The 27,432-nt window shown below is 51.2% G+C and overlaps 10 protein-coding genes across 10 annotated transcripts; 6 read left to right on the top strand and 4 right to left on the bottom strand.

The window, feature by feature from the left end:
- Positions 1-500: 500 nt before the first annotated feature.
- On the top strand, positions 501-3,500 carry MAA_06610 (TdiA protein; the record flags this gene model as incomplete). Its single annotated transcript, XM_007824608.1, has 1 exon — positions 501-3,500. The coding sequence occupies one exon, from the start codon at positions 501-503 to the stop codon at positions 3,498-3,500; it is 3,000 nt and encodes a 999-aa protein (XP_007822799.1).
- A 177-nt stretch (positions 3,501-3,677) lies between these two features.
- Positions 3,678-5,115, top strand: MAA_06609 (O-methyl transferase B; the record flags this gene model as incomplete). Its single annotated transcript, XM_007824607.2, has 5 exons — positions 3,678-3,818; positions 3,879-4,005; positions 4,059-4,182; positions 4,261-4,709; positions 4,790-5,115. The coding sequence occupies 5 exons, from the start codon at positions 3,678-3,680 to the stop codon at positions 5,113-5,115; spliced, it is 1,167 nt and encodes a 388-aa protein (XP_007822798.2).
- Positions 5,116-6,040: 925 nt separating this feature from the next.
- Positions 6,041-7,694, top strand: MAA_06608 (Cytochrome P450 CYP607B1; the record flags this gene model as incomplete). Its single annotated transcript, XM_007824606.1, has 2 exons — positions 6,041-6,865; positions 6,933-7,694. 2 exons carry the CDS (start codon positions 6,041-6,043, stop codon positions 7,692-7,694), a joined length of 1,587 nt encoding a protein of 528 aa, XP_007822797.1.
- Positions 7,695-7,862: 168 nt separating this feature from the next.
- Positions 7,863-8,792, bottom strand: MAA_06607 (NmrA family protein; the record flags this gene model as incomplete). Its single annotated transcript, XM_007824605.1, has 1 exon — positions 7,863-8,792. One exon carries the CDS (start codon positions 8,790-8,792, stop codon positions 7,863-7,865), a length of 930 nt encoding a protein of 309 aa, XP_007822796.1.
- Positions 8,793-10,437: 1,645 nt separating this feature from the next.
- On the top strand, positions 10,438-12,599 carry MAA_06606 (efflux pump; the record flags this gene model as incomplete). The annotated part of the gene is made up of 8 exons (XM_007824604.2): positions 10,438-10,626; positions 10,684-10,760; positions 10,817-10,868; positions 10,936-11,110; positions 11,282-11,353; positions 11,413-11,915; positions 11,985-12,137; positions 12,201-12,599. 8 exons carry the CDS (start codon positions 10,438-10,440, stop codon positions 12,597-12,599), a joined length of 1,620 nt encoding a protein of 539 aa, XP_007822795.2.
- A 652-nt stretch (positions 12,600-13,251) lies between these two features.
- Positions 13,252-14,534, bottom strand: MAA_06605 (uncharacterized protein; the record flags this gene model as incomplete). Its single annotated transcript, XM_007824603.1, has 3 exons — positions 13,252-13,835; positions 13,906-14,281; positions 14,358-14,534. 3 exons carry the CDS (start codon positions 14,532-14,534, stop codon positions 13,252-13,254), a joined length of 1,137 nt encoding a protein of 378 aa, XP_007822794.1.
- A 634-nt stretch (positions 14,535-15,168) lies between these two features.
- On the bottom strand, positions 15,169-16,972 carry MAA_06604 (Cytochrome P450 CYP5336A1; the record flags this gene model as incomplete). The annotated part of the gene is made up of 5 exons (XM_007824602.2): positions 15,169-15,337; positions 15,427-16,019; positions 16,176-16,489; positions 16,556-16,702; positions 16,765-16,972. 5 exons carry the CDS (start codon positions 16,970-16,972, stop codon positions 15,169-15,171), a joined length of 1,431 nt encoding a protein of 476 aa, XP_007822793.2.
- Positions 16,973-19,979: 3,007 nt separating this feature from the next.
- Positions 19,980-20,252, bottom strand: MAA_11608 (Fungal transcriptional regulatory protein; the record flags this gene model as incomplete). Its single annotated transcript, XM_011412523.1, has 1 exon — positions 19,980-20,252. The coding sequence occupies one exon, from the start codon at positions 20,250-20,252 to the stop codon at positions 19,980-19,982; it is 273 nt and encodes a 90-aa protein (XP_011410825.1).
- A 1,821-nt stretch (positions 20,253-22,073) lies between these two features.
- On the top strand, positions 22,074-22,778 carry MAA_06603 (uncharacterized protein; the record flags this gene model as incomplete). Its single annotated transcript, XM_007824601.1, has 1 exon — positions 22,074-22,778. One exon carries the CDS (start codon positions 22,074-22,076, stop codon positions 22,776-22,778), a length of 705 nt encoding a protein of 234 aa, XP_007822792.1.
- A 1,623-nt stretch (positions 22,779-24,401) lies between these two features.
- Positions 24,402-27,059, top strand: MAA_06602 (uncharacterized protein; the record flags this gene model as incomplete). The annotated part of the gene is made up of 3 exons (XM_007824600.1): positions 24,402-24,732; positions 24,795-26,482; positions 26,544-27,059. The coding sequence occupies 3 exons, from the start codon at positions 24,402-24,404 to the stop codon at positions 27,057-27,059; spliced, it is 2,535 nt and encodes an 844-aa protein (XP_007822791.1).
- Positions 27,060-27,432: the final 373 nt, after the last annotated feature.

Genomic DNA, 27,432 nt, shown 5'->3' with positions numbered 1-27,432 from the left:
CTGGGGGCGGAGGCGTTCTCTTGGCGTCGCGACCAAGACCAACCAACGTACTCCGTAATCCACCCGAATTGCCGTTGTAACGGTCTTGTTGCTATTTGTACACTTTGAATGCAGATGTGGACCCGTGGGAATGACCTTGAATAGGCCTTGCTGTGGTGTGATTTGCGGTCATTGCAGAATATGGAACAGGTAAGCAATGAACCGCATCAACGCCCAGTCGAGCAACCGCCGGGTCTCGATTTTGAGGCTGTAGGTGCACTCCCGGTGTCAGTTCATTTCCCGTGGCCCCCGAATCGATTCTGAAAGCCTCATCATTCAACATCATGTGGAGTTCAACCCTAGTCATACTGCTCGTGCTGCACGTCGTGCCTATTCACTAGCATCGATATTGAGGTTATCAGGCAGTTCACGACTTGGGGCAAATAAGACAGTTGGAGCCTGCACAACGTCAAAGCATGCTTCAATATTCTGGTGATTCCAATTCTCTCCCAGTTTTTACCATGGCTTTGCTGCATCAATTGACGTCCTGGCTCATGGGACGCAAGTTCTTGACAGCTTCTGGGTCTCGGACAATGGCCAAACGTCAATTAGCCATCAAGCCTTCCATTTCAGAACTCGAATCAGAAAATGTCTGCCTTCAAGACATCTTGAAGGCCCGAGCAATATCGAATAGAGGCGCAGTCATCTGCTACTTTACGGGAGACACCACAACAGCCAAAGCGTTCTCTTATCTTGAGCTGTATACCGAGGCCAGTCAGTACAGTCGCATTATTCGAAACCTTCCTGGTTTCCAAGATGGAAAGCCAGTGGTACTGCACTTGGATGAACAATGGGATGCAATCGTCTGGTTTTGGGCCGTCTTGCTCGCCAACGGCTTGCCCGTGCTCTCCCCTCCCTTGAGTCACATCGATGATCATCGACATAGGCATATCCGGGGACTATCAGATCTGCTCCAGTCACCCATATGCATCACACGAAACAAACTATCAAATTTATTCGACGGGGCCAAACATTTGCTGCAGTTACACACCATTGAAGCGCTGTGTTGTGACACAGCATGGACGCAGCAGCATGGATCGACAACCATGACTGCTTCAGCAACTCAATCTGTACAACGGTCTAGTTGCTTGAAGTATCAAGGCGGCCAAGGTCTCGCCATGCTCATGTTAACATCGGGAAGCACTGGCAACGCCAAGGCAGTGTGCCTGAGTCACAAACAAGTCCTTGCGGCCATTTCCGGCAAAGCAGCCGTCCGACCACTTCCTACAGACGGATCATTTCTGAACTGGATCGGGCTTGACCATGTGGCCAGTTTGGTTGAGATCCATCTGCAAGCCCTGTGGCTGGGTGTTGACCAGGTCCACGTGAATGCGGCCGATGTCGTCTCCTGTCCGCAGGTCTTTTTGGACCTCTTGACGCGGCATCGCATCTGTCGAACTTTTGCCCCGAATTTCTTCCTCGCCCGGTTAGTCTCCGTGACCGAACAGGAGTCTGATATCGAGCAAAAAGACACTCCATGGGATCTGTCAAACCTCAAAGTTGTCGCCTCTGGTGGTGAATCCAATGATATGCAAACATGCTTGGCAGCATCTTCCTTGTTTCGCAAATACGGTGCCAGCCATAATGTCATTACGCCGGGATTTGGAATGACGGAGACATGTGCTGGATCAATCTTCAACCTCTCGTGTCCTGACTACGATATCACGCAAGGCTATGCCTCAGCCTCACTAGGCAAGTGTATGAGAGGTATTGAAATGCGGGTCATGGTTGGCTCTAGATTGGCGACTACGGACGAGATTGGGGATTTGGAAGTACGGGGTGATGTGGTTTTCAACGGCTATTATCGAAATGCTGAGGCTACCGCGGAGGCCTTTCCGTGGAAGAATGAATGGTTTCGAACCGGCGATGAAGGCTGCATCGACCCTACTGGCAATTTGCGTCTTTTCGGCCGGAAGAAGGAAGTCATCAACATCAACGGAATCAAGGTTGTCATAGCTGATATCGGCTCCCTACTAGACAAGGCTTTGGGCAACAAGACAAGCCGGCTCGTGGTGTTTCCATCCCGGGCTGTGCATACTGAGCAGATCACCATTGCCTACGTTCCGAGAGATTGGCCCCAAAGGTCCGATGAAATGGCTGAAATTGACGAATTGGCAATCCAAACCTGCCTCGCCGGTTTTTACGCTCGCCCTTTGGTCTTTTCCATCAGTCAGGCATCGTTGCCGCTACTGCCTCTGTCGTCCCTGGGCAAGGTATCCCGGTCCAAAATGACCTCATTATTTGAGGACGGTGTCTTTGACGAGGACGTGGCAATTTACAGACAAAAACTTGCTGCACACAAAAAGGATAAAAACGAAGACATGGCTGCCACTGAATCGGAACTACTGCTGCTGGATGACTTTGCCAAGGTTCTCGGCGTCGACCTCAACACTATAGGTCCGGAAACAAGACTTTACGATGTGGGCTTCACTTCGATGGACTTGATCCGTTTGAAGCGTCGCATAGACACTCGTCTGGGGATGACCGTCCCCGTCATCACACTCATGAAGAATCCGACGGCACGGTCGCTGGCGAGAGCTCTAGATTCGGAGCCCTGCCTTGACAACTGGTCGGAAAAGCTAAACCAATCGACGACAGATTACGATCCTGTAGTGATACTCAAACCCAGTGGTACAAAGACACCCCTTTGGCTTATCCACCCTGGGGTAGGAGAAGTTCTGGTTTTCGTCGGTCTCGCACAGCATCTTGCCGACGATGATCGTCCCATCTACGCTCTACGTGCCAGAGGTTTTGAGCCTGGTCAGGGACGATTTTCTTCCATTGATGAGACGGTCGACACCTATGTTGAAGCAATCCGACAAAAACAACCACAAGGTCCATATGCATTGGCCGGATACAGCTACGGCGCGATGCTCGCGTTCGAGACGGCCAAAAGAATACAAGCAGGGACCGGCGGTACGGCAGACAGCTTGGTGCGGTTTCTTGGTAGCTTCAACTTGCCACCACATATCAAGTCGCGCATGCGGCAACTTAGCTGGAACATGTGCCTCTTACACCTGACTCAGTTTCTCGGTCTGACAACGGAGGAAGATGTGGAGGACATGGCCAGGGACCCTGGATTCTCTACTGCAGCCAGGGAAGACTCGCTAGCACAGGTCCTCGGGGCGTCGGATCGACATCGTATGGATGACCTGGGATTGGGAGATGCGGCTCTCGCGCGGTGGGCAGATGTCGCTTATGGGTTGCAGAGCATGGCAAGGGAGTACGAGCCAAGCGGGCGGGTGGACGGGATTGACGTATTCCACGCCATTCCACTAAAACGGGCGGCTGCATCAAGAGAGGAGTGGGTAGATGTGCATCTAAGCAGGTGGAAGAACTTCTCCAGGACTGAGCCAAGGATGCATGCCGTTGGGGGCGCACATTACACCATGATTGCGCCCGATCATGTTGTGGGGTTCGCCGCGAAGCTCAAGGAGGCTCTGAGGGCTCGAGGCATCTAGAATTTGATCCATAATGTCTGGTGCCTTGCTTAGTTGTTGCGCTACGCGAGAGGGTGAATCCTGGCTTGTTTCGTTCTGTAAATACAAAGCGTCCTTGACACCAGTGCTTCTGGCCAAGACCACGACCAACAAGAAACATTCATCACAACGTGCTTCGTCTCTTTAGACCTTGCCAGCATGGACGCACCCATTGACCAGCTCAAGCAGTTGGCAGCGACGGCTGATGATGTAACCCGTCAGCAGCTCGTGAGGTCGCTGAACGAGTTGGTCCTCTCGCTAGAAAGCCCCAATGACACGGTCCACAGATACGGACACATGGTGAGTTGCCTTTTCGCCTTTGTTGAACTTGTTCAAAGAGTTGACTGTTGTCCGTCACAGAACCTCCAGACAGCCACCATCAGAATCGGCTTCGACTTGGGACTCTTCAAGCTCTTATCTGAAGCAGGAGGCCCGATTAGCGTAGAAGAGGTGGCCCAAAAGACTCGATCAGAGCGCGCCTTGATTCGTACGTCCAGCGTTCCACGTTTAACAGGACCCTTGCTGAATTTCCGTGTCTAGATCGAATCTTGAGATATCTGGAGGCCATTGGCGCAGTCACCGAGACCTCGGCAACCCAGTACAGCGCGAACAACGTCACTAGAAACCTCACGGAGAAGGCTGTTGAAGCAGGCTTGGGACATTAGTTCGTGTTTCTTCAAGACTCTGTCTTGGTGCCTTTTTCTCAACTCCGCGACAAAGAGCTTGTGCTAACAACTCTCAGCTTCTACACGGCCGGACCCCAGTATGAGGCCCTGCCAGCCTTCTTGAAGAGAACAAATTACCGAAACCCCGCCGACGAGCTGCATACAGCTTTCCAGGATGCATGGAAAACACCACTCCACGCGTTTGCTTGGTTTGGTGAGAACCCCGAGCACCTCGCCAACTTCAATGACTACATGGCTCTTCGTCGTCAGCCCCAAGTTTCGTGGCTCTCGGTGTATCCCGTCGCACGCGAAATCAAGAATTGGGATGCGCAGGACAAAGACAGAGTTTTATATGTCAACATAGGTGGCGGCATCGGACATCAGTGCAAACAGTTCAAGGAGAAATATCCCGATCTGACCGGGAGGGTGGTCCTTCAGGATCTCCCGCATTCGATCGCGAAGGCTCTACCGACTCCGGGAGTTGAGAACCTGGAGCATGATTTTTTCCAACCGCAGCCGATCAAGAGTGAGTAGCGCGTCGGTCTACATCCACCATTCCAGTCCAAATGCTAATCAAGGTCTCTTTTTTCCCCGCCTCTCTCGCAGATGCCAAATTCTACCATCTCCGGGGCATCCTCCACGACCATCCGCCACACCAAGTCCAGAAGATCCTGGAGCAGACCAAGGCGGCCATGGGGCCAGAGTCGGTCCTGCTGATTGACGAGATGATCTTGCCCGAGAGAGGGGTGAATCTGATGGCCGCGTCTATAGACTTGACCATGCTTACGGCCTTGGCAGGCATGGAGCGGACCGAGGCGCAATGGCATGACACATTGAGAGAGGCAGGGCTTGAACTTGTTGAAACCTTTATGTACGCACCGTTACATTATGAGGGGGTGATGCATGTGAGATTGCCAGGCGTCAATCCATGAGTAATCCATACCTTATCTATTTCGAGCACTAAGAGAATGAGAGCGCTGGGGGTCAGAGGTAGCCAATGCCGTCATCAAATGCCGAAAAACTGCAGCCTGCTATGAAAAGATCAAGTATCGGATCTGCCAATGGTCATGAGACCGCACGCATTCACTGGCCCGTAAGTGGCTCCGACACTTGTCCGCTGAAGGGTCTGGTCAATTCATAATACTGGTACGCACACTGCGCCTCGCCCACGCTGCGTGTAATATGCGGGCGAAGAGAATGTAACATGGGGTCTAAACTGGCACATACATAATGTAACGGTAGGCTTACCAATACCCGCGCAATCCCTACATGGGGTTACAATCGTCAGCGTGCTGTGCCAGTGTCCCCAATCGAATGGCTTACAAGGTGGAGTGCAATTACTTCTACACTCCACCGGTTTTCAGTTCTCGGACCAGTTCGTATTCTTGTTTTTTTGCGACTCGAGGCAGCAGTTGTTGTGTCTTGTAAGGAGTTGGTTGTCTTGCAGGTTATCGGGCGTTCACGGCGTGAGACGACGATAATCTTTGCATCAAGAGTGGTCCCATTTTCCGCTCAACATGCAAAAACTAGTGTCTTCATCTGCAGAGATTACGAGCGCCCTGATGCGAGTACCAAGCAACCTTGCCCAGCTTTTTTCTGTGACTGAACCTGGTGAGCAGCCTACCCTAGCTTCCAAATAGAACCCATCAAGTCGCTGTAGCACGTCTCACAAGTGAAATATGCAAAACTGTTCACTTTTAAACTATGCGTAAGATAAGTGGCCGTATACTTGACTTTTCCGCACGTGCATCTACAACCCTGTGGTGAAACCAGCATCTACTACGTCCATGTCGCTACTCCGTTGGCTAGTATCAGACCTTCCCCAACAGCCAGAAGAACCTCGCTACTTGGTGAGCCATGAACTTGCTCACTTTATTCTTTACAGCGTCTGCTGTAGCACTTATTCTCCGTCGCTTCTATATGAGCGCACGGCGCAGACAGCACAACGACCTATGGAATAAGATAGATATCGTAGGCGTCCCACAGGGCGGTGGTATCCTATCATGGGCCTTTGCCATTGCAAAGTCAGTCACCTCGATGCAGGAAGCCATGCGCGATGGTTACAAAAGGTTTTCAAAGTTTGATAAACCCTTTGGCCTTCCGACCATGTGGATGGGAGGGGCTCTTGTTGTCCTGCCGCCATCCATGTTGCACCTCCTCAACAGGCCTCGTGATGAGTTGTCTAGTTTCGACGCCTTGCTGGAGAATGCTCAGTTTCAATACTTGATGACGGATAAGGATGTTTGGGGCAACACTATTCACTTTGACATTGTTCGCAAGAACCTCACCCAGAAGGACATGGGTCCCCTAGCCGGCATCATGGCCGAGGAATGGGCCACAGCTTTCCAGAAATGTTGGGGAGATTCGAGAAACGGAACCGTTGTTAATGCCTGGGACTCGATGGTACGAATTATTTCGCACGCCGCATTGCGAATCATGGTCGGGTTGCCTGGAAGCAAGGACGAAACGTACTTGGAGCAGTCGAGGCTGTATGCCAATGCCGTTCTGGTAGACGCTTGCTTCATCAACTGTCTGCCTCCGGCGTTGCGGCCAATATTAGGAAGAGTACTAGCCCTGCGAGCTAGATATCACCAGCGAAAGTTGCTCAAGATGTTGCTACCCATGGTGGAGGAAAAGATGCAGCAGTTCGAGGACCGAGGCGGTGATGAAGCCAACAGTCCAGTAGGCCAACACACCTCACCATCCACTTCAAAACTTTCGCTTCTAACTTTATACCTATCCGTTTCAGGGCAATGTTATTCAGTGGCTTATTGCCGTTGCTAAGAGCCATGGACCCGAACAAATGACAGCGAACAAGATAGCCATGCGCATCCTCGCCCTAACATCCATGTTCGTATTCGCCATCGGCTGGGTCTTTGCGCACGCAGTGATAGACATATACAGCAGCGACGAGCGTGACGAAATCGTCAGCACGTGCAGGGACGAGTGTCGACGCGTGTCGTCCGAATACCAAGGTCTGTCGACAAAAGAGGCCACCGACGCTCTCTACTGTGTCGACTCTGCTGTGCGTGAATCTATGCGCCTCAACGACGTAATGGTGCATCTGCTCCCACTAGACGTCATATCAGGAAAGGGAATTGATCTCGGTCAAGGCCGCCGAATAACTGCTCGGTCAGGCGTGCGGACTGTGTTTCCCGCGCAAATGGTGCACATGGATCCCGAGATATATCATCATCCTGAGCATTTCGATGCGTTTCGCTTCTCACGCGAGTTTCCTGCTCCGCAGCATACTGATCGTCAGAACGGAACCAAGAGGCAGCTCATGACCACCGTTAGCACATCGTTTCTTCCTTTTGGCTATGGTAGGCATGCGTGTCCGGGGCGCTGGTTCGTAGCCCAGATGGTGAAGCAGGCCGTGGCTTATGTGCTTCTCAACTACGACGTTGAGGTCGTCAAGAAACCAGGAAAGCGGACTTCGATGCTAAACTTTATGCTTCCCCCGCAGAAAGTTGCGCTGCATGTTAGTAGAAAGGGCGTAGACGTACAATGACCATGCAACACGACTGCGAATGAAAAGACGGGGACTAGGCTACAAGTTGTTTAACGAATTGCTCTATCCACAGAATTGTGGCAACCGAATTCATGGAATAGATGGATAGTATATAGTGCGTTTGCAAAATAGACCGAGAAAGCTGCCAATCAGAATGAAATCCATTTATCATGAATAGGTCGCCGTCACTTTCTCCCTTTCTCTCTCCAAAAAGTTCTTGAAGGATGTAGGCCGAATCACCGACGCAACCCCATTCATATCAATATACCGTGACATATATCTCATGGAGATTTGAGAGTTCGTAAATACATTCGAAGTTTTTTGGTTTTCCCTAATCTCGTCGTCCGTCAGAAAAACTGCCTTCAGAGGCCGCCCAGCTGCTTCGCCCAATGTGGTCAGGGTATCCTGCACCGACAACATGTCGCTCGCCAACCCAATGGCCTGGCCGTGAAATCTTTCTGGATATTGAAACACCTCGGCTGCAAACGAGGCAATATCGACATGGTCGATCAAAGCAAGGAGCGTCTCTGGCGTCATTGCCGTCGTCCACGTGCCCTTGTCCCGGGGCTCCGGATAACGGGCCACTTTGGGTTCCAGGAAATTGGCCATGAAGAAAGAAGGCCGCAGAAAGGTCCAGTATTGGAAGCCGCCACGCCGAACAGACTCCTCTACGCCTTTCTTGCCGGCCAAGTGTCCTGCCATGAACGATTCGGGGACAATGTGTTCCTTGGCCTCGATGTCGTCCAGCGTGAAGACGCCTAGCGACGTCGACGCAACCACTTGACCAACACCCGCGGCCTGGGCAATCTTTACAATGGCCTCCGCCTGTCGTCTTTCACGATTCATGTCGCTAAAGTCTGGCAGTAGGCATAGAAAGAGTTTGTCGCAGCCGGTCATGGCCGACTTGAGCGCCGCAGCATCATCCCAATCGCCCTGTGTGAGTTGTACGCCGGCGGCCTTGAGCAATTTCGCTGGTCCGGATTCGAGGTTGCGGACTGTCGCATGGACTGCCCAGTCCATAGCACGTAGTTGGTGAGCGAGGGCTCCGCCCTGACTGCCGGTTGCGCCGCAGATAAACACGGTTGGTTTCATAGACATGATGCCGATGATGGGCCGGGCCGGCTTACATGTAAACTACGGTCAACGACTTGGTGGCCTTTTGTTGCAGCGATCCAGGCATGAGGAGTATATGGTGAGGCGAATGACATCAATACAGCCACCAGGACGGCAATGAGACTCAGAACAAGGCAGCATCGGAACCGGTCGAATGTATTCCAGAGCTCGGCAAGGGCTGACCCGACGATTTCTGCTCTGCGGAGCCAGTTCTAGCGTAAGCCAGACGTTCCCTTGGACTGAGTCGGGCGTGTTGGGCAGATATTCTGTAATGCATACATAGCCCCCCGACAATCTGTCGGAGGATAGTTCCAAGTTAGGCGGCTGCATAATCTGTGCTGATGAGCTGTCTGGGGACCCATGAGAACCATGAATGTACCCTCGAGTAGTTCAATGTACCGTCAGATGTGCCATGCAGCCGGTCACACAGGCATTGCAACCGTATGTGTCAAGACCTTGGTGTGGGCTATTAAATACTGGCGAGGCATATATATATGTGTGTGTGAGTGTGTGTGTGTATTGTGATCAGTAACTGATTCAACATGGACGCTTTCTCCAACGTAGCTCAAGTTATCGCAATTAGCCGTAGAATTTCAAATACCAGAAAGTGATTAAAACGCAGCCTATTCCCAGTCTTTACTCCAATAATAGCGGCCGTGCCAGGCCGGTTTATGTAAAGCATTTGGAGGGGTGTGGCAGCCTGGCTTACGGTGTGGCCCAGAAATCGGTGTGCCTGGCTGCATATGCATGCTACTGTACTCCGTACGTTCATTGTGAGACATAAGACGCCCATTTGACCAGTCAAAGCACGAACTTGGCATAATGCAAGTCATTTGTCAGGGCACGGTGGCTGTGATTGAGGCATACGGCGACCACATGTCTAGCACATGCTGCGTAGCATGACGGTGAGCGATAACGTTGCCCAATCCTTTCCCTTATCCTCGACAGGGTATTTTGGAACTTGGAACCCTCTATTCCGTCTCGTAAGCCAACTTGGCAGCAGCTGATGTCTGACCACTCTACTTCTTGAATTTGGCTTCTTGGTGCATGACCCGAGTCTTTTGCAGGCTGGTGTACTGCGTTTCCCCGTACGACAGTGTAGAATTCAGAATCCCCCTACACGCCCGGAGCCGCACTTGACTAATGTTGTCTTTGAGTTCCACATTTCGTTCCCTTTCATTCATAGAAATGTCTGGTGGACCAAACTGGTGAGTAGCATAGATGACTGTGAATATCGGTTGCCCTCGAGACAACTTGCCATGGTACATTAATAATAACATTTTTTTTATCTGAAACTATTCAGCCAACCAATCCCCATCGTGGAATTGGACAATAGTGCACAAGGTGCTGGCGTCTGGCCTGCCTTTCACCTTTGTTTGTCATCACAAGCAAGGAAATACCGAAACTACAGAAACGTTGCTCGAGCTTGGTAATTCTGATCCTCTGGCTTCAGCTACAACTTTCCCCAGTCTTTATACCCTGCTATATCCCTCCCGTTACAGGCGGGTGCGGGAATACTTCACTACAACTAGTAAGTGCCCGTCCCCAACTCGTTTCGTATACTCGAACCAGTTGACGTCCAACCAGAAGTATCAGCACTAGAAACGAAACCACTAGTCTGGAAAGCGCCATGTCAAACTCCTCTCCCACTGCTGAGCCTACGCCCATGCAGGGCCCCGACGAGAAGGATGCGCCTATGGCTGATAGTAAACCCCAAAACGGCGTGGGCTATGTGACAGGCCTCAAGTTGGCATTGATTGTCGGCAGCGTAGCGCTTGCCTGTTTTCTCATGCTCTTGGACACCATGATCATCAGCACGGTAAGCAGCTCAAATCCCGGTGCTTCCTCACGGCTTGCCACTGACCGTTGCGTCAAGGCGATTCCACGCATCACAGACACCTTCAACTCACTCCCCGATGTCGGGTGGTACGCCAGTGCATACCAATTTGGCAGGTTTGCGATTTCGTACAATCCGGTATGAGGAGCAATTGAACTGAGACGACCAACAGCGCCGCGCCTCAGCCACTGACGGGAAAAGTATACACACACTTCAACTCTAAGGTTCGCACGTCCCTTGTTGTAACACGAATATTATTGCGGCCCCCATACTAAGTTAGATGAAAACAAGTGGTCCTTTTTAACCTTTTTTGCCATTTTCGAGTTTGGCTCCGTGCTATGTGGCGCTGCTGTCTCATCAGACATGTTGATTGTTGGCCGGGCCATTGCTGGATTCGGCTCCGCCGGCATCATCAACGGCGCCATTACCATAATCTCAAGCTGTGCACCTCTGGAGAAGCGTCCATGTAGGTGAAGCTTTAGAATGACAAATTCGCACCGAACCCTTTCCATGTAGCCCGAAAGAAATCACTGACTCGTCTCGCAGCCCTCATCGGCCTCACAATGGGATGTAAGTGGTCCCTTTCACCAGTGAAACATGCACCCATCAGAACTAATTTATACGCTCCTATGCGCAGTAAACCAACTAGGTCTTGTAGCTGGGCCTCTGATTGGAGGAGCCTTTACTTCATATACTACCTGGAGATGGTGTATGTTCTTTGTGTCCCCCTGGCTGTCGTGTACTGTCGTCGCTTACATGGATGAGCAGGCTTTTACATCAACTTGCCTCTGGGTGCTTTTACTGCGTTGATCCTCCTCCTCCTCCGAGTGCCGGAGCAAAAGGCAAAGCAAAGCCCACTTGTCGTGCTTTCGAGGCTGCATCATTACCTGGACCTCGTGGGATTCGCCCTTTTTGCCCCCGCTACCCTGCAACTCCTCCTTGCCCTCCAATACGGAGGTACACAGTTGCCATGGAATTCGTCCCGTGTGATAGGCTTATTCTGTGGTTCCGTTGGCACGTTTGTAGCGTGGTTCTTCTGGAATCAACACAAGGGTGACGATGCGTTGCTCCCGCCCTCAATGATCAAGCAGAAAGTTGTATGGGCGTCAGGGCTGTACCAGTCCTTTATGATCTCTGCTGTCTATGGAGCGACTTTCTTCCTTCCTATATACTTTCAGGCTATTGAAAATGCTACAGCAATGCTCATGGGGTCTATCTCCTACCCACGATTCTCCCGCAACTTTTCGCTGCCGTCTTTTCGGGAGTCTTGTGTAAGTGTGCCTTGCAGAGCCACTAGTCTCCATGTATACATGTTGCTAATGTTTTGCCCAGTGCAAAAGATCGGATTTGTAATTCCCTTGGCCATTGTTGGTACCGTCCTTCTGGCCGTAGGAAGCGGGCTGTACTCGCTCCTGCAACCAGGAAGCCCAACTGGATATTGGGTAGGATTTCAGATCTTGGCAGGGATCGGCTCAGGGCTTAGTATGCAGCTGGTTTGTCTCATTCCATGCTCCCGTCGTGGACCTTGGAACAAGTACTTACATAGGACCCCTTAGGCTATCATTACAGTTCAAGCAGCCGTTGGCGGAGAGCAACTGGCCACGGGGATGGCTCTGGTTATTTTTGCGCAATCCTTGGGTCCAGCTATTGTGCTGACTCTTTGCAATGTCATTTTTGTTTCCAGTCTTGCCTCACAACTGCAAGACAATGCGCCTCTTGAGAATGCCCAGGCGGTGATACGGGCTGGCGCGACGGGATTTCGTACCATTGTCCAGTCCGATAATCTTCCTGGAGTTTTGGCTGCATATGCCAACAGTATAGATCGTGTTTTCTATTTAGTTGCAGCAGTGGCTTCTGCATGTGCACTTGTGCTATGGGGAATGGGTTGGCATGACTTGAGGAAGAAAGATGGCAATGGTCAGCATGATTCCGCCCATTCTGACGGCCAGGCTTAATAATGCCCGCTCAATGCGTTAGGTTCGATATGCATCGATCCATTCTTCTTTGTATTTCTAGTTCAGCACATTCATTTGTACTCTCAACTGTTAGCTTTGCTGAAGTGGCGAGAGGCCAATCACAAAGGAGATAATCACGCAATCTAGTGATGACGACATAGCCTTCAGGTTTATTCCAAAATGGGGAGTCAAAGACTCCCGAAAGAGGTTTTATCTGTCATACGGATGTGGCATAAAATCACGATATGGATCGACCTTTGATCCTGATTATAGTTTCGCGAGGGCTACGATTACGATGACATAGAGCACCAGGGCTCGGCGCTGCGGTGTGTAAATAAGGACATCCTGTCTTAAAGGTCTTGGACGAAACCAGGGAACTTTACAAAGACTGTGATTAGATGAATTGAGTATAGTAGAAGCTTTTCGACTTCAAAGCCGAGTCTTCCTGCGCATCTTGCTCTAAGATCTACTAGACAGGTCAAGTCTACCAGTAGCGCAAGGCATTATATTATTGACATTAACAAGCACTATAAATTGGCACAACCTTAACAATTTTCGTGGCACCGTGGTTTTTACCTGGGTCGGTCTCCCTCAAGAGACACTGGCGCTTTATGCCAGACAACGTCCACCCATCAAACCAGCTTTAATCGCATTAAACATCCACATCCATCCAAGTCTGCTTGGATTGAACGTGAGGTACTGGTGTGGAATGCATCTTGTCTTTGCCCACCAAACTTTGTTGGCTTCCTGCGTGCCGTGGGCCCATATAGGGTAGCCCATCATTCTCATGAATCCGTCCCGGTCTGCCGTGGGACATTTCCAAATTTTCATACTGCTCGGCCCTACTGACATATTTCGGAGAGTCCACTGATGACTTGGAGGCCTTTTTCCTCCGTATGATGCTGGCCAACGAATCGGAGATGGATCTCACCAGCTGCAACTTCACGACGGATCGGAGTGGTGGGACGCAGCCCATGATGATGACAAACGCCTGTTCGAGACAAGACCAAAGAATCTCAAGCGAGGCACCATACAGAACATCGGTGGCAGTGGGGTCGGCTTGTTGGTCGGCAATGTGCTTCAGGCCGACGGTCTTGAGAATTGACAGGACCATGGTGAATAGCGACACGCTCATGAGAAGCACAAGGCCGAGGCGCTGTCTCATGGCCATATGTAGCCCCCAAATCACCAGGATTGGAAACAAGACAAAGGTCAGATCGGTAAATGTCCATAGGGCTGGCGATACCCGACATGGTGGTTAGCGACGAAGCGAGGTGAACGGAGAAGCGGCAGAGGCGCGACTCACCTTGACAAAAGTATGCCAACGAAATGTAAATCTTTGGATTCCAATGCTCAGCTGGAATAAACGGATCCCAGTTGCCGCTCACTGGAGTGCTCTGGAGGTAGGTACAGGGAAGAATAATGACGGTCAATATGGTGCACAGGCCGGTCACGACGATGACGAACCATTTCAGCCATTTGTGCACGCCGCCAAAGAGACGCACCAGCAAGACGGCGATGGATATACGCGCCAATATGGAAACAATGAGTCCAGGCGTGTTGGCAAGCCACATCCACTTCAAGACGTTGATGACCTGATCCGGACGCAAGCTGGCATCGTGCTTTCCGAGACCATGGTGGTAGGCAATCGTCACAAACGATTGCGACACAATGTTGCAAGCCTGGTTGAGGGAAGTTCCTCGGGTTAGCATCGCGGCCTCAATAGTTGAGGATATGCTTTGCCGTGCTGGCTCTTACAATGGCGGCAAACATGAGCCAATCGTCCAAACAAAGGCCAATGGCCAGCTTGGTGCGCACGTAGAAGCGAAGGACTCCGGCGATGATGGCTACAGTGGCAAAAGTCCAGGTCAAACCCATCACCAAAGGCCCGCGGCCTTGGTCATCCGGGTTGACGGGCACGGGTAGCTGCGACATGGTATGATGGCGCGAAATGAAGGTGGAAAGCGACGACTTCTGGAAGCACAGCAGTCTGACCGTCCATAAATCGCCAGCACGTATTCTCGTGATGGTCGAATACCTGACTCATCGGCTCTTTGTACATTTGAACCATGGACTTGATGTGCGCTTATTTCTCTTTTCGCCCCCAATGCGGACGAATGTACCGCAGACGTATCTCAATGTACTACCGGACAGAATGCAAATCTTGTTCGCTGCCTCTGCAGCATGGGAGGCATCCGGTCGGCCACGGGCTGATCTCGTTGGTCCAGCTGACGACCAACGGATCCTCCAGGCAACATTCCATGAGCAAACTACTGCATGAGCCGTGCACCACCGGGCTGCATGTAAGACGACGTGCAGAGGGGATTCGTCAGATCCACGGTCGGGAAAGCTAGACGTCGCTCAATGGGACGAAAATCCAGGCAGGTAAGACTACATGTATTCATTAGGCTATAGTGTCTTGCTCCATGTCCCTTTACTTACCCCGATGCGACTGTATGTATCCCCTGCATGTACGAAGTAGAATGTCTGGTTCAACCAGACACTCTGTCGGGCGATCAAATACTACGCAGGCAAATGATGCATGATGCAACAGTAAGATGGGGCAACATCAGCCTTCGTATGGGTCGACACGAGCCATCAGATTACACCCAGCCTTGGTACCGATGCCAAAATTGTCCTTGTCCAATTCAAAGTCACTGGCTGCGACACCCTCGATGGTGAAGGAAAACCTCTGAACTAGAGCCGCGAGAACAAGGTACATCTCTGCCCAAGCCAGGCTGCGTCGTATCACTGCGTCAGCCAATCCAACAAAAGGTGCAAATTCCCAAGGGAGGGCGGCTGTGCCAAGGAGAAGAGTGAGACTCACTGCATGCCGAGGCAAATCCTTGTTCCGCGGGAAAACGGCGCAAACTTGGTGACGACTGCTTTCTCGGCACCTTGATCTATCCATCGATCGGGGTTGAAGCACATTGGATCGGGGTACAAATTTTGATCGGTGTGAATTAATATAGTAGTCATTCCGACGGGCGTGCCTGCAGGAATACACCAGTCGTTGTAGGCGAGGTCCTTGTCGGTGATTCTGGCTGCTCTCGAGGCGACTCCAGGGCTTAGGCGCAGGCCCTCCCTTAGAACACCCGTAAGATATGGGAGCTGCTCCAGTTGTCTCAGAGTAATCGGCTCAGAGGACTTGGTAGTCAACGACGAGATTTCCTCTCGGAGTCGTCCGAGAATCGCGTCATTCGTGTAAACGTGGAAGAGTATCAGTCTCAGGGCGTTTGCCGACGTTTCGAAACCAGCTCCGGTGACGGTGGCCACTTCTTCATAGATGCGCTCAAAGCTTTTCTCAGCGGGCGCAAGATCAGACTTGACAATTGCGTGGACCATGGTGTTCTGGACCTCGGTGTCGGGAGAGGACGATGCTTCAGCAGCCAGGGTGTCTCGCGTGTCTTGTTCGGATTGCTGTTGGAGTCAGTGATGAGCAAATGAGACGCAAGCGAGAGACTAAGGCCTTGTACTGCAGGTCGTCGTAGTTCAACTTGCCTGGAGATATCGAAGAAAGGCCTTTGTGCCTTCATCAGCCATCTTCATGGCCCAGCCAACAGGCATGGCTCGCACGGCAGGGCCGAACCAGCGGATATGCTTGGTCGCGCGCCAGAACATGCCAGCTCCTTGTGACGCGATGGACAACCCAATGCCAAAGTCCTCCAAGTCAAGCTCATTATATGCTTTGCCAATAATGTATTCGTTGGCATTGTCTCGAGTGAAGGCGCTGATGGCGGCGCCTAGGTTGACGGCGGTTCCCGAGAGATCGGAGAGGCGCCGGCAAAGTTTGCCAACATTTCTGTGCAGCAAAGCTTGGCGGTCAAGGACGTTTGCTTTGGAGAAGAATGGTGCAATGGCTCGACGACGGGCTTTGTGGACGTGATGATCTGCAAACGAGGAATGTAAGTTGGCGATTACAATCTACACGTACAATGGCTGGCAAAATGTGATACCTGAGCAAAATACCGTTGAGCCCTTGGCCCCGAAAGCATCGTATGTCCACGAATATTTGTCCCAACGTCCCTCCATGCGATAGAGCGTGTCGAAAAACTTGGCATCGGCGACGTGCAGTTCGTACGGGCTGATTCGAATGATTGGGCCTGACCAGGGCGATGGGTCAGTTTCTGGGGTCCATGGAAGGGATTGAAAATTGCAGACCTACCGTATTCTCCATGTAATTCTGCAATCTTTGCCGTGTATTGTCCGCCCAAGACAACATCATAGTACGCCTCATACCAGCGCGATATAGCTGCCAGTTTGGGCCCAGGAAAGCGAGCCAGAGGATGAAGAAACAGGCGATAAGCCGCAACGGTCGCAAGGTACGCGATAGTCGCTCCCAATACCATGGGCCAACTGATATCCAATGCCATGCTAGATATAGTAAAAAAATGGACGGGGCCGCAACAGTCAAGACGCCTAGAGAAGATCAGACTCTGTCCAATTCTGCCAGACAATCGTCAGAAATTGAAGAAAGAGAGGAGATGTCCATGCAGGCGGTGCTGACTGTTCACAGCATACCAGACATGTTCACCTCGGGCCAACAGGTCCGGCGGGGTTTGTTGGACCAAGCACAATATTGACTTGACATGTCACTACGCCTTGTTTTTGATGCATTGACATGCAACGTCATTTTACTGGTGATACCAGACACCACCTATCAGTTCGGTCGTTGTAGAACACCGCAGCATCATCGGCATCATGTGGAATTCAGCAAGTTTATTCTCCATGCAGTCAAAAAAAACTTGAGGTGCCTTTGTGCATATTTTCGTTGTTTTGTTATATCGCGCAAAGACCACAGCCCTTCAATGTTCCTTCCAGCTGGACATTTATTGACTAGGCCCCAATAATAACCTACCAGACCAGACATGTCAGTACGTACTTTCTCTAATACAAGGCACGTACTTGGCGCTACGAGTGAGTAAATCCGATACATACAGCGTATAAGTATAAGCCCAATAGTCTTGAGGGCTTTAGAGGCGGACTTTTAATATAGGCTTCTACGAGAGTATAAGTGCCGCGAAACGGGTTATGTGACACATACAAAGACGCCAGTTTTAATGCTATGAGAGAACTACACTCTAGTGCTATAAAATATGGCAAATTATAGCCTTTATTACTAGCATTCTCGCCATCTTGGTCTTTTCGACCCGAACGGTAAGACTCCTCATCACGAGAAGGACACAAACTCGATTGATAGCCGTGTTATAATTTACGTTCACATAAACCATTGACGCTTAAGATTTGCGAACCTGCTCCACTGCTAGTTGATTCCTCCCTGTTGACCACAGCTCCTTAAACCTTGAACCCTCCACGTCCATCAACTCCTGCGTCCTGCCCGACTCGACAACTCTTCCCTGATCAGTGACTACTACGCGATCAAACTCCATGATGGTTTCCATCTGATGGCTAGCCATGAGAATGGTATACCCTGTAAACCGCCCATGGATGCAGGAAGGCATAGCCATCTCGGTATCTTGATCCATGCTCAAACTCACCTCATCTAAAAGGAAAATACCACCGTTTGAACAAGTCGGCTTGTCGCCGAGCTCACCGTCCGATCGCTGTGATCGTGTCATCTGGCAAGAACACTGGCTCTTGGGATACAGAAATGAAGTGCCGACGAAGAGTGGTGCGGCCGATCTTGCGAAGGGGAACTTCATCAATTACAATGTTTTCAGCGCAAGATGGCAGAGAATCAAGCAGACGCATCAGGAGCAAGATGGTCAAAGATTTACCGCTGTCAGACCACAGAATATAAGTCAATATATGAGCGCCGAAGCAAAGAGGGCCAGATTACCTTCCTACTCGGCCGCATATTGCCACCTTGTCGCCCTCTGAAATACAAAGTATCAGATCTTTGAGGGGCAAGATGAGAGGAATGGGTGGGATTGTCGTTACTGCTGCCTCTCCATTGTCGGCAATAGTATTAGTTATGTTATCTTTGCGCGATTTCGAAGATGCACACACACTCTGGGTACCTTACACATAGGAAGCAGAAACGCCATTGATCTTGATAACACTCCTTGTAGGCCACACTCGTGGAACCATGACACTGACGCCTTCTTGACTTTCAGCCGGGACTTTCTCGCCAAAGCTTTTTAGGCGGCTTACAGCGGGAATAGAGGTTTCAAGCATGGCGTACTCCGTAGATTTAAACCATATGCAAAAGATTCCCATCAAACAGCAAAATAGTGACTAGACCAGCGCCGGTAGATGCTTCGTTTGCCGGAAGCAGAGTAGCAAAGGTGACGACGACAAAGGCGAGGCCCGCCACAACCCGTCTATAAGAGTTAAATCTTGAGGAAAGATGTTGGTCATGGTGTGCCCGCTGTCAGTAGTTGTAAAGAACCGCAGCGACGCGCTCATCACTGTGCAAGGAGTCTCCTCGTGGAGGCGAGCGCCGACAATTTGACCGACTGTCATGAAGCATATCAACCACAACACGAGAAGACATAAAGGACGGGAAAACTGAAAACAAGCGTATAGTCCTAGGTAGAAGGAATCGGGGTGCTAGGGATGTTCAGTTGAGATGTCGACAGACCAGAACTTGAGCCATATGTTGTTTAAGTTGGTAAAAAGCCGTAACCGAGGCCACAGACAGCGCAGGCCACAATCGGTGCGGCGCCCATGCAAAAAATATAATGGCGGTATACCGTGAAGTCCCCAATCATTCACATTGTCTGTTCTATCCAGCTGGATGTGTCTGGGTTTGTGCCCGATTTTGGCTAGGACGCCGTATGAACAGCTCCAGGTTCCGTATCCTCTGACGATAATAAAGTCCAGGCCTTCTCAATCTTGAGACTGCAAATACGAAATCTTGACGTTCTTGATTTGTCCAATGACACTGGCAGTCAAACTCACCCTCCTCTGAGCGGCTTGCATCCATGCCCTTTGGCGTGGCCCGATGAAACGCATCAAAACAGATGTGCTGACCACGCAGAAACCGACCACAATGAGCGGGCAAACAGACGATGGCTCTATCTGTAGAGAAAGGAGTCATGAGGCCAAGCCAACTTGGATTGCATTTGCCCAGAACTCGTGGATATCGAGGCATCCCGTGAGGATGCGCTCTACATCAGCACTCATCAAGGTGAGTGCAGCAGAATTTTCTGACGCAGAGGCCATTGCCTCGGTTGTCTTCTTGTATATCTCACCTGATAGCACGCCCCGTGCCATGTGCATGGAGCGCTCCTGGAAGTACGTTGACCAAGACGGTTGCTCCATGAGGCCGTAGCCCACTTTTGGCGACTTATTCACAGGTGGCTACTGCTGCAGGTAGTCAAAAAATCCTGTTAATGAGAAAGGGCTGGCAGAATTAGAAAGCAATCATGGCTACTCGCGGTAGCACAGGGAGGAGGGGGATAGAGAGCGATTCCATCAGCGCTCTGGCCAGACCGTAACGTTTCCCAGGGCTACTGCGCAGACTGTTGACACAGGCGGGTGATTGACCTGCAGATGCTCTGATGCCAAGTTGCAATCGAGGCGGTACAAGTCCTCTAGGGCCAATCTCTTCTTGTATCCTGCCAACGAGAGCGGGTTAAGCCATGAAAGGGCACCGAGACCAAACAAGCCAGCCGTCTCCTCAGGACTATGCTTATTTCCGTCCCAGCGGACCCGTTCAGACTTTTTCCACGACTTGAGAGCAATCATGACGGCCTTGACGGCCACGGTGGTGGTAAACAGCCGGGAGAAGGCAGCCTCGTCAGAGGGGAATGAAGCCAAAGACAGGGTACGGGTCTGACCGATATCCAGGATGATGGCAAGGGACAGAAAACCGTTGAGCAAGATGGACGGTCTAGTCGATCGCGCATGTTCCCGTCACGAGAGGGGCATCGCACAGACGGCGGAAGCAAACGGTAGAGCCGACGACGAGATAAACATTGCCCTGGACTTGGTGGACACGCGGCGATGAAGTTGGTTGCCGGAATGATGGCAAACAAGGCGTGGATTGTTTCAAATATCACGGGGAAATTAAAGTCGCCACGACACCCTTGAATGGCAGACCCAAAGGCCTCGTGATGAGCCGCCGCGACCAGCTCCTGGGGATGGGGAAGCAATCTCTGGCCACGACAATCGTCGACAGCCGACTCGGGGGTCAACGGTGAGTTCTTTTCAATGCGTGGTCGCGTCGGAGGGACCCATTCAGACGTGTCAGTCTTTGGCTAGATGTCTGGTGGTTTATAATTTAAGCAAAACGCAGTTGCTTCCACTGCGCGGACAAGCAAGGCATCCCAACACAAGGCACGCAAGATGGCCTTCGATTCTCCAGCAGGGTGTGTCGCAGTGCCAGATGTATTTGACAAATAGTAAAGGGCCGCTCAACACACAAGGCACTTCTCATTACAAGTAATTGCCTGAGCTGGCCATGTCAACCTTGCGCTTCTGCAGCGAAAAAGAGACGGCCGGTCACAGGAAATGTCAGCAGCTGTTCTGCTCCTCGTACAGGTTCAGTGGCACCACATCGTGGGGAACTGCTGGGAGGGAGAGGACTTCCTAATGGCGAATTTACATTCTCTGTCTCTGACTTACTTGAAGACATGGATACGTTCTGGCGTAGCTCAATGTGTTTTGTCAGGGCAATGCGTGGGCTTGTCCGTGGCACGCAGGCCACATCAACCCGTCGATATGTGCTGGTATTGACGGCTCCTTCGCAACCTCAGTTGCAACAAGCATCCCAGGCCGTCACAGGGGCAAGGACATCCTCAGCTACATATGTAAGCAAACGGGATCAATCGGGCCTGCCCAGCGGCACTTGGTAGTTCCCCGCACGCCCATGGACGCAGCGTGTTGCATTCGCACAACCCAACAAGGGCGTCGACAACCAATGGGTATTTCTCTTACGAGACACTGGGTGAGCCCGAAGAGTCTGGTACATTTGATATCCAGAAAGAGCCGTCTCTACTCGGTACTGGCTCTTGTCTGTGGGTGCTTGCTGCCATGAAGATGAGCTGATGCATTTCATCACAGACGGGTGGAAGTTCTGCCCAAATACTACTCCGTACTCTACATCTGCCTCTGCATCTGCACGGTGGCGGGCTGAAAAGCACTCCTTTGGGTTACCTTGGGCTGCAGCGTATCATTTCGTGACGGTATTTGTCAAGTCAGTTGTCAAGTCTAAAAAGGATGCGAATTCCAGCCACAAAAAGGTGACAGTCAGACTCAGTCATGATGACGAAACATTCATCGACAGGAATCCGAAACACCCACGCCAACCTCAATGGGAACCAAGTCTCTGTTTGCCCTGGCCACAACCCATATATCTCCTTGTGCGGCAGGTTGTGGAAGTGGTGAGGCCATGTTGGCTTGCACCCAGCTCCAACACGGCAATGGCAGATGCAGCAAGAAGCACCAAACGACAGCTGCAAAACAGAGACTCACAACGTCGCTTCCGTAAGCAAACTTGACTCACAAAACCTACAATGAAGCTGAAAGGTTCCAGGCAAGAGAAACAAGACCCGGCACATGTTCAACATGCCGCATGAAAGGGTTGGCCATGCTGCTTCCTCATGCACTCCATGTCCGATGCCGCTGGGTTTCAGCGGTGCGCCATCATCCGCTGAGCCGGCTGTCTCAACCTTTCCGAGAGACAGTCTCGATTTGCCCAGTCTGCTGAGCCCTCCAACATCGGATGAGTGGGCAGGCATGAGCCGCCTTGCCGTAGAGACTCACCACCAGAACGGCGCGCGGGGACGGATGCGCCACGATTACCATGATCCAAGCTTTGCGGCACACGGCATGGCACACACGGCGTCGTCGTTTGCTCTAGAAGAACTGACTCTGCCCAGAACAAATATGGATCTGGAGCATTGTGAGGGACATGCTCTCGGGTCCGTGGTACAACCCGACCGGTGTGGCAGTAGTGACGTGCTGCTTTCGCCCACATCCCTCGCCGACTCAAACACAATACCCAACATGGAATTCGAAGCGTTGGCTTGGCCAGACAGTAGCATACCATTGTCCAAAGCAGACCAGATGATATCAAATGTGGAAAATCTTCATGATTTCGGAGTCTGGCTGGCTCTCTTCCCGGAAGATCCATCGCTTCGAAAATCCCTGGCGAGAATAAAGGAACGATTCCGCCGCCTCACAAGGGCCGCGGGAACCAGCGTCGTCGATCATCAGAGAGACTTTGCTTGCGGAACAGATGGCAATCTGGCACAAGAAAACGGGCGGTAAAACGTCATGATGGACGCAGGCCTCCAGGCATCCAGCCCGTGGTCCAACCCATCGCCTCGCTCAATCGCTGGATTCGATCAAGAACGCAGGAATGTGGTTGAGAGGGGATTAACGTTGGTAGTAATTAGTTTAAACTATTTATGGATATTTGAATAGCCTGTTTATATAGGGTTTTTAATTGCGCTCAAGTTGGCAGGGTGGTGTTGGATCGCGTGACTCCTTACAACAGATATCTGTACAGAGGTCCAACAACTTGGTCAAAGATGGCAACGAACGAGGCAGGAAGATGACCACGAGGCCTACCGACAGGCGCGCAACAAAAGGGTAGATGCCGACTTGTACAAAAAGTCCTCCGCAATACCTACTGTCAAAGAGTGGAAGACGAAAACACATGCCCTCACGGCAACCACAAAGTCCATCATCCGCAAGAATATGCGCGCCGAATGGAAGGCCGAACATGGCAGAGAGCTCTTCAAAGTCGCAGTCCGCACGGGCAAGGATGTGCTCACCACACACGCTGGAACACACATAGCCATTGGTTTAGTCGTTAATTGACAGTTTCTGGGGCAAGTTTGATGGAAGCAAGAAATGGGTCGATGTCATGCCTGGTCTGCACATGTGTTGTATTGACGCTGCATAACTGCCGATAGGGCGGCTAACCCTAACCGGTACTAGCCAGGCACTAGCGGTACTGGCTTCACCGCCTTGTGCGGGCTTACCGTTTGGCATGACAGGCCAGGGCCAGGCCGTTAAATTTTGGCACCAATAGAAACACGCTAGAGAAGGGAATCGTGCTACGCCCCACTTTTGGGTTGGAACTTACAGGGGCTACGGGGCCAATAGGGTATCTGCAAGGAAATCAAAAGTATATAAAATGGGGTAAAAGGTATAAAATAAAGCATAGAATTATAGTAGAAGGATCAGTATTTTTTACTAGGGTTTATGTCTTGTGTATTCTCCTTGTTTCGCGATAACAGCTTTTCCGGATAAAATACACGGCCCACCCTGGCAGCTGATAGCGAATAACCTGCCAGCTGGCCCCACTTACTGATGTCACACATGGCTAAAAATTCAGGGGATATTGGTAAAGTAATAAGTACATCTTGTATTGAAAAAAGTCCCTTTCAATAACACTTGATCCCCCGCTTATCCACTTAACAGGCCTAGTAGGCCTAGAATATAAGATCTGTTAGAGCAGTGCGTATTGCGGGAGGAAGCGGGGCTAGGTACATATCCCCTCTGGTGTGTTAAGGCTCCAGTGGGGTCACGGGCTCCACAACACCCTTGTAAGCCGCTAGCAACCTCGGATGACTTTAACAGCACCCTAAATTTTGGTATATTATGAAGTAGTGATTTGTATTAAGCCTGTTATAGTAACCTTTACTGTCACCTAATTTACTAGTAGATATATATACCCTTTAAGTCTTCTCACTGGATACACATCCCTACAAATACTTACCTTACTGGAGCCTTAACACACCAGAGGGGATATATGTCAAGTCAAGTCAAGTATCTTTTTGACAACATATAATTCAAGGGTCCCTTGGGTCAACGTGCCCCAAGCAAAAGTCGACATTGCTTCGAGCACTTCACCCCTCGCACCACTCACGACCATCGCCCAACATGTTACCCTCGTCTCTGAAGAGTATTTATCAACAGTACAAAGCTGACACGGATTCTGTAGCCAACTGGCTGGCCACAACGGCCAACGCCAACGGTTATCAAGACAATGCTTCAAGCTCCAACAATGTACTGGCCAAGTCAGGTAGAGTGAAGGGCAAGGCTCGGAAACAAGCTAAAGCTTCAGGCCAGCCTCAGCCAGGCAACTTGGCCAACAAGACTTCTCGCATCATCAGGGTCAGGGATTTTGAACCCATGGCAAGCCATATCGCCAAGTTAGATTCCGTCAAGGTTCCCCATGACTTGAGTGTGGCCCTTGAGCGCGTTATCTGGGGTACTTGAATTGAATGTCACGGCCCTCATTTGTATGCAGCAAACTAATATTTCTGTCGACAGTGCGCAAGAACTTTTTGAAACGGCTTCTTGACAGTGGAGCCGAAATCGAGCCCGGCTCAGATGAACGACACTCTTTCTTTGTCGGCGTACTTGAAAAAGTTCGCAACTGTCTGAAACCCCTCATGGAGACGGGCAGCTTCAACGCCGACGAAGCGGCTGAAAAGGCTGGCGAGAAATCTCAGGAGGCTTTCAAGAACATGTTTGACGTTCTCCAAGTCTACGCACCATCCGAATCATTCTTGAACGCTCCAGATGTTGCTCCCAAGTCCGCAACCGTCTTGGAGTATACTGTCGAACAGGACGAGTCCATGGAAGACGCCATCTTTGCTCTTGTCACTCTTTTGGGTGACTATAGCCGCCTCAGGCAAGAGATCAAGTCGCTGTGGGCGGATTACGAAGCAAATCGTCTCGATCTGGCGGCCGCCGCTGTTGCAACCAACATGGCTTTTGAGCTCGCTCGCAGCATGGAAGACGAAATCGCACCCATAATCCGCAAGCACGACGGCGAAGCAGGTGAACTTGCCACCACGTACTTCATGGGATTGTGCAATTTATATGGCATTGATGCAGGTGACAAGCAGCCAGGTGATGCTTATAACTTGCAAGCCTACGATTTGGCCCAGCTCTGTCTGGCAACCACCAGCACTCTTCTCACTAGTTATGCAACTGGCACTTCGCCCACCGTCGTCATCAACTACTACAACGGCAAGTTCGGCTGGTATGATGAAGAGCTTGGTGCCAAGGGCAAGACCAACCGCGCAAAGTGGGATCAGGATAAGAATGCAATGCTCGAGATCCTGCCCGACCTGCATTTCCTCTCCTCGAATATGGGAACGGGAGCAGTTGAAGACGAACTGATCCGTGGCATTGGTGCTCTCATGAGGGATCCCGACGGGGATACCCCCCTGTGGTTATCCTGGGCTGCGCAAATTTATCTTGATGTCCTACAGTCCCTCGGGCCAAACTGCGGCCGCGGCTTTGACGAGATGAAACAGGAAAGCCTCAAGATCAAGAAGGCAATGCTCAATGTCCCCAGCTCGCTGGAACGCAGCCGGGTCCTCAAAGCTGCAACAAAGTGGGACAAGGATCCGATTCGGGCATGCCGCATCCAAATGGTCAAATTGGGGCAGTTGTCTGGGACCATGCCCCCGGCATGGAGGTTTCTGCGTCGTAATCCGATTCACTGCGGCCTCCTGCTCCATAATATGCGCGTGAATCTACACCTCTCGGGCGTAGCATACGCCGCAACCCCGGGAGCAGTCATGTGTACGACGCAGCTGTACCAGGCTCTTCGCCAGGAGAAACTTCTTTCGGACCAGTTGGCATGGGAAGACGTCGAAACATTTTGGAAGATGCAGGGTGACTCGGCATTCTTTGTCGGCGATCCACCCAAGAACCGCGAAGCCTATTTTAAGAATTACTGTCTTTGCCTCGGCGTGTCGGTCAGTAACTGGGCGCCAACCAAGCGCAAGGGCAAAGTCAATGTCAACACCGCAAACAGGCGCAACATGAAGTTCAATGGTTGGGTGTCTTTGGTGATTAACCGTCGTCTCGCGCCGATCGGCGAACGTCTCCCCTTGTCGTCTGACTTGATTGAAGGCATCTTGATTGAGGGTCGCCGCCATGAGACCATGGACGGCAAAGGGCATATCCAGCCAGAGACCAAGGGAAAAGCCAAGGATGAGCCTGTGAGTCTTAAATAAGGGTGAATTACAATGCTAAAAAGTTGTTGCTGACACTTGACAATAGATTGACTCGGTGTCGCTCCCCCCTGCTGCTCTTATCCGCAAGCTTGCCCTCAACATACACGCCGAGATCCCCGACATTCGCTTCAACTACTTCACCATGCACCGCTCGGTGTGGAGTTTCCTCACTGAGTTGAAAGAAGAGTTTACCCGACTATGGGGGGCTCGATTCCTCCAGTACATACCCACAGAAGACAAGCTGCCTTACGTGGTCGGCTACGTCTTCTCCACTGCTGCAGGCCAAAAAGGCCTGACAAGCGACGAAAAGGGAGAGGCTGTGGATGCCGGGATCGATGCCGCCGCAAAGCTTATGCGCAAATTCTTGGAAGACGGACATGGACGAGCTGTCAAGGAGCAAGTTGAGACGGAGGTTGAGCCGGAGGAGCTGAAAGATGCGGATTTTGAAGAATTTTTGGACCCGTGGAGGCTGGATACTCTGATGAAGAAGCTCAAGAGAGAGAGTCAAGCCGGCAGGGGTTCCGGTAGAGGAGGAGCCGAAGAGGATTGCCACATGCAGTGAGAAGCCCCGACTAGTTCAGGTTCAGGTTCTGTTCGTACTCGGTTTTGGTCACCACTACAGCAGCCATGCAAATACCATTTGGTGTTTGATCAGCTGTATGAATGATGAGTCAAGTTTATTACGCCCGGGAGCAAATGCCTCAATGTTCATCGCCAAACGCCTTGCTCGCTGCCGTTTCTGGCCGCAGTGTGGCAGTTTGCCATCCCACGAGGCGCGGGCTTATGGAATCTTATCTTGAGGCTCTAGGCAGACAATACATGCTGTCACTTGCGACTAAGGCCGAGAAACACTGTATGAGATCGCTTCTAATTTATTGACGTGAAGTGACTGAGTTCTGTCAAATGACACTAACCCTAACCCTCACGAACGCCAA

The sequence above is a fragment of the Metarhizium robertsii genome, assembly GCF_000187425.2.
Source record: "Metarhizium robertsii ARSEF 23 chromosome Unknown MAA_Scf_11, whole genome shotgun sequence".
NCBI lineage: Eukaryota > Fungi > Ascomycota > Sordariomycetes > Hypocreales > Clavicipitaceae > Metarhizium > Metarhizium robertsii.
Note: the sequence above shows the minus strand (reverse complement) of the source record. Positions and strands in the feature narration are given on the sequence as shown.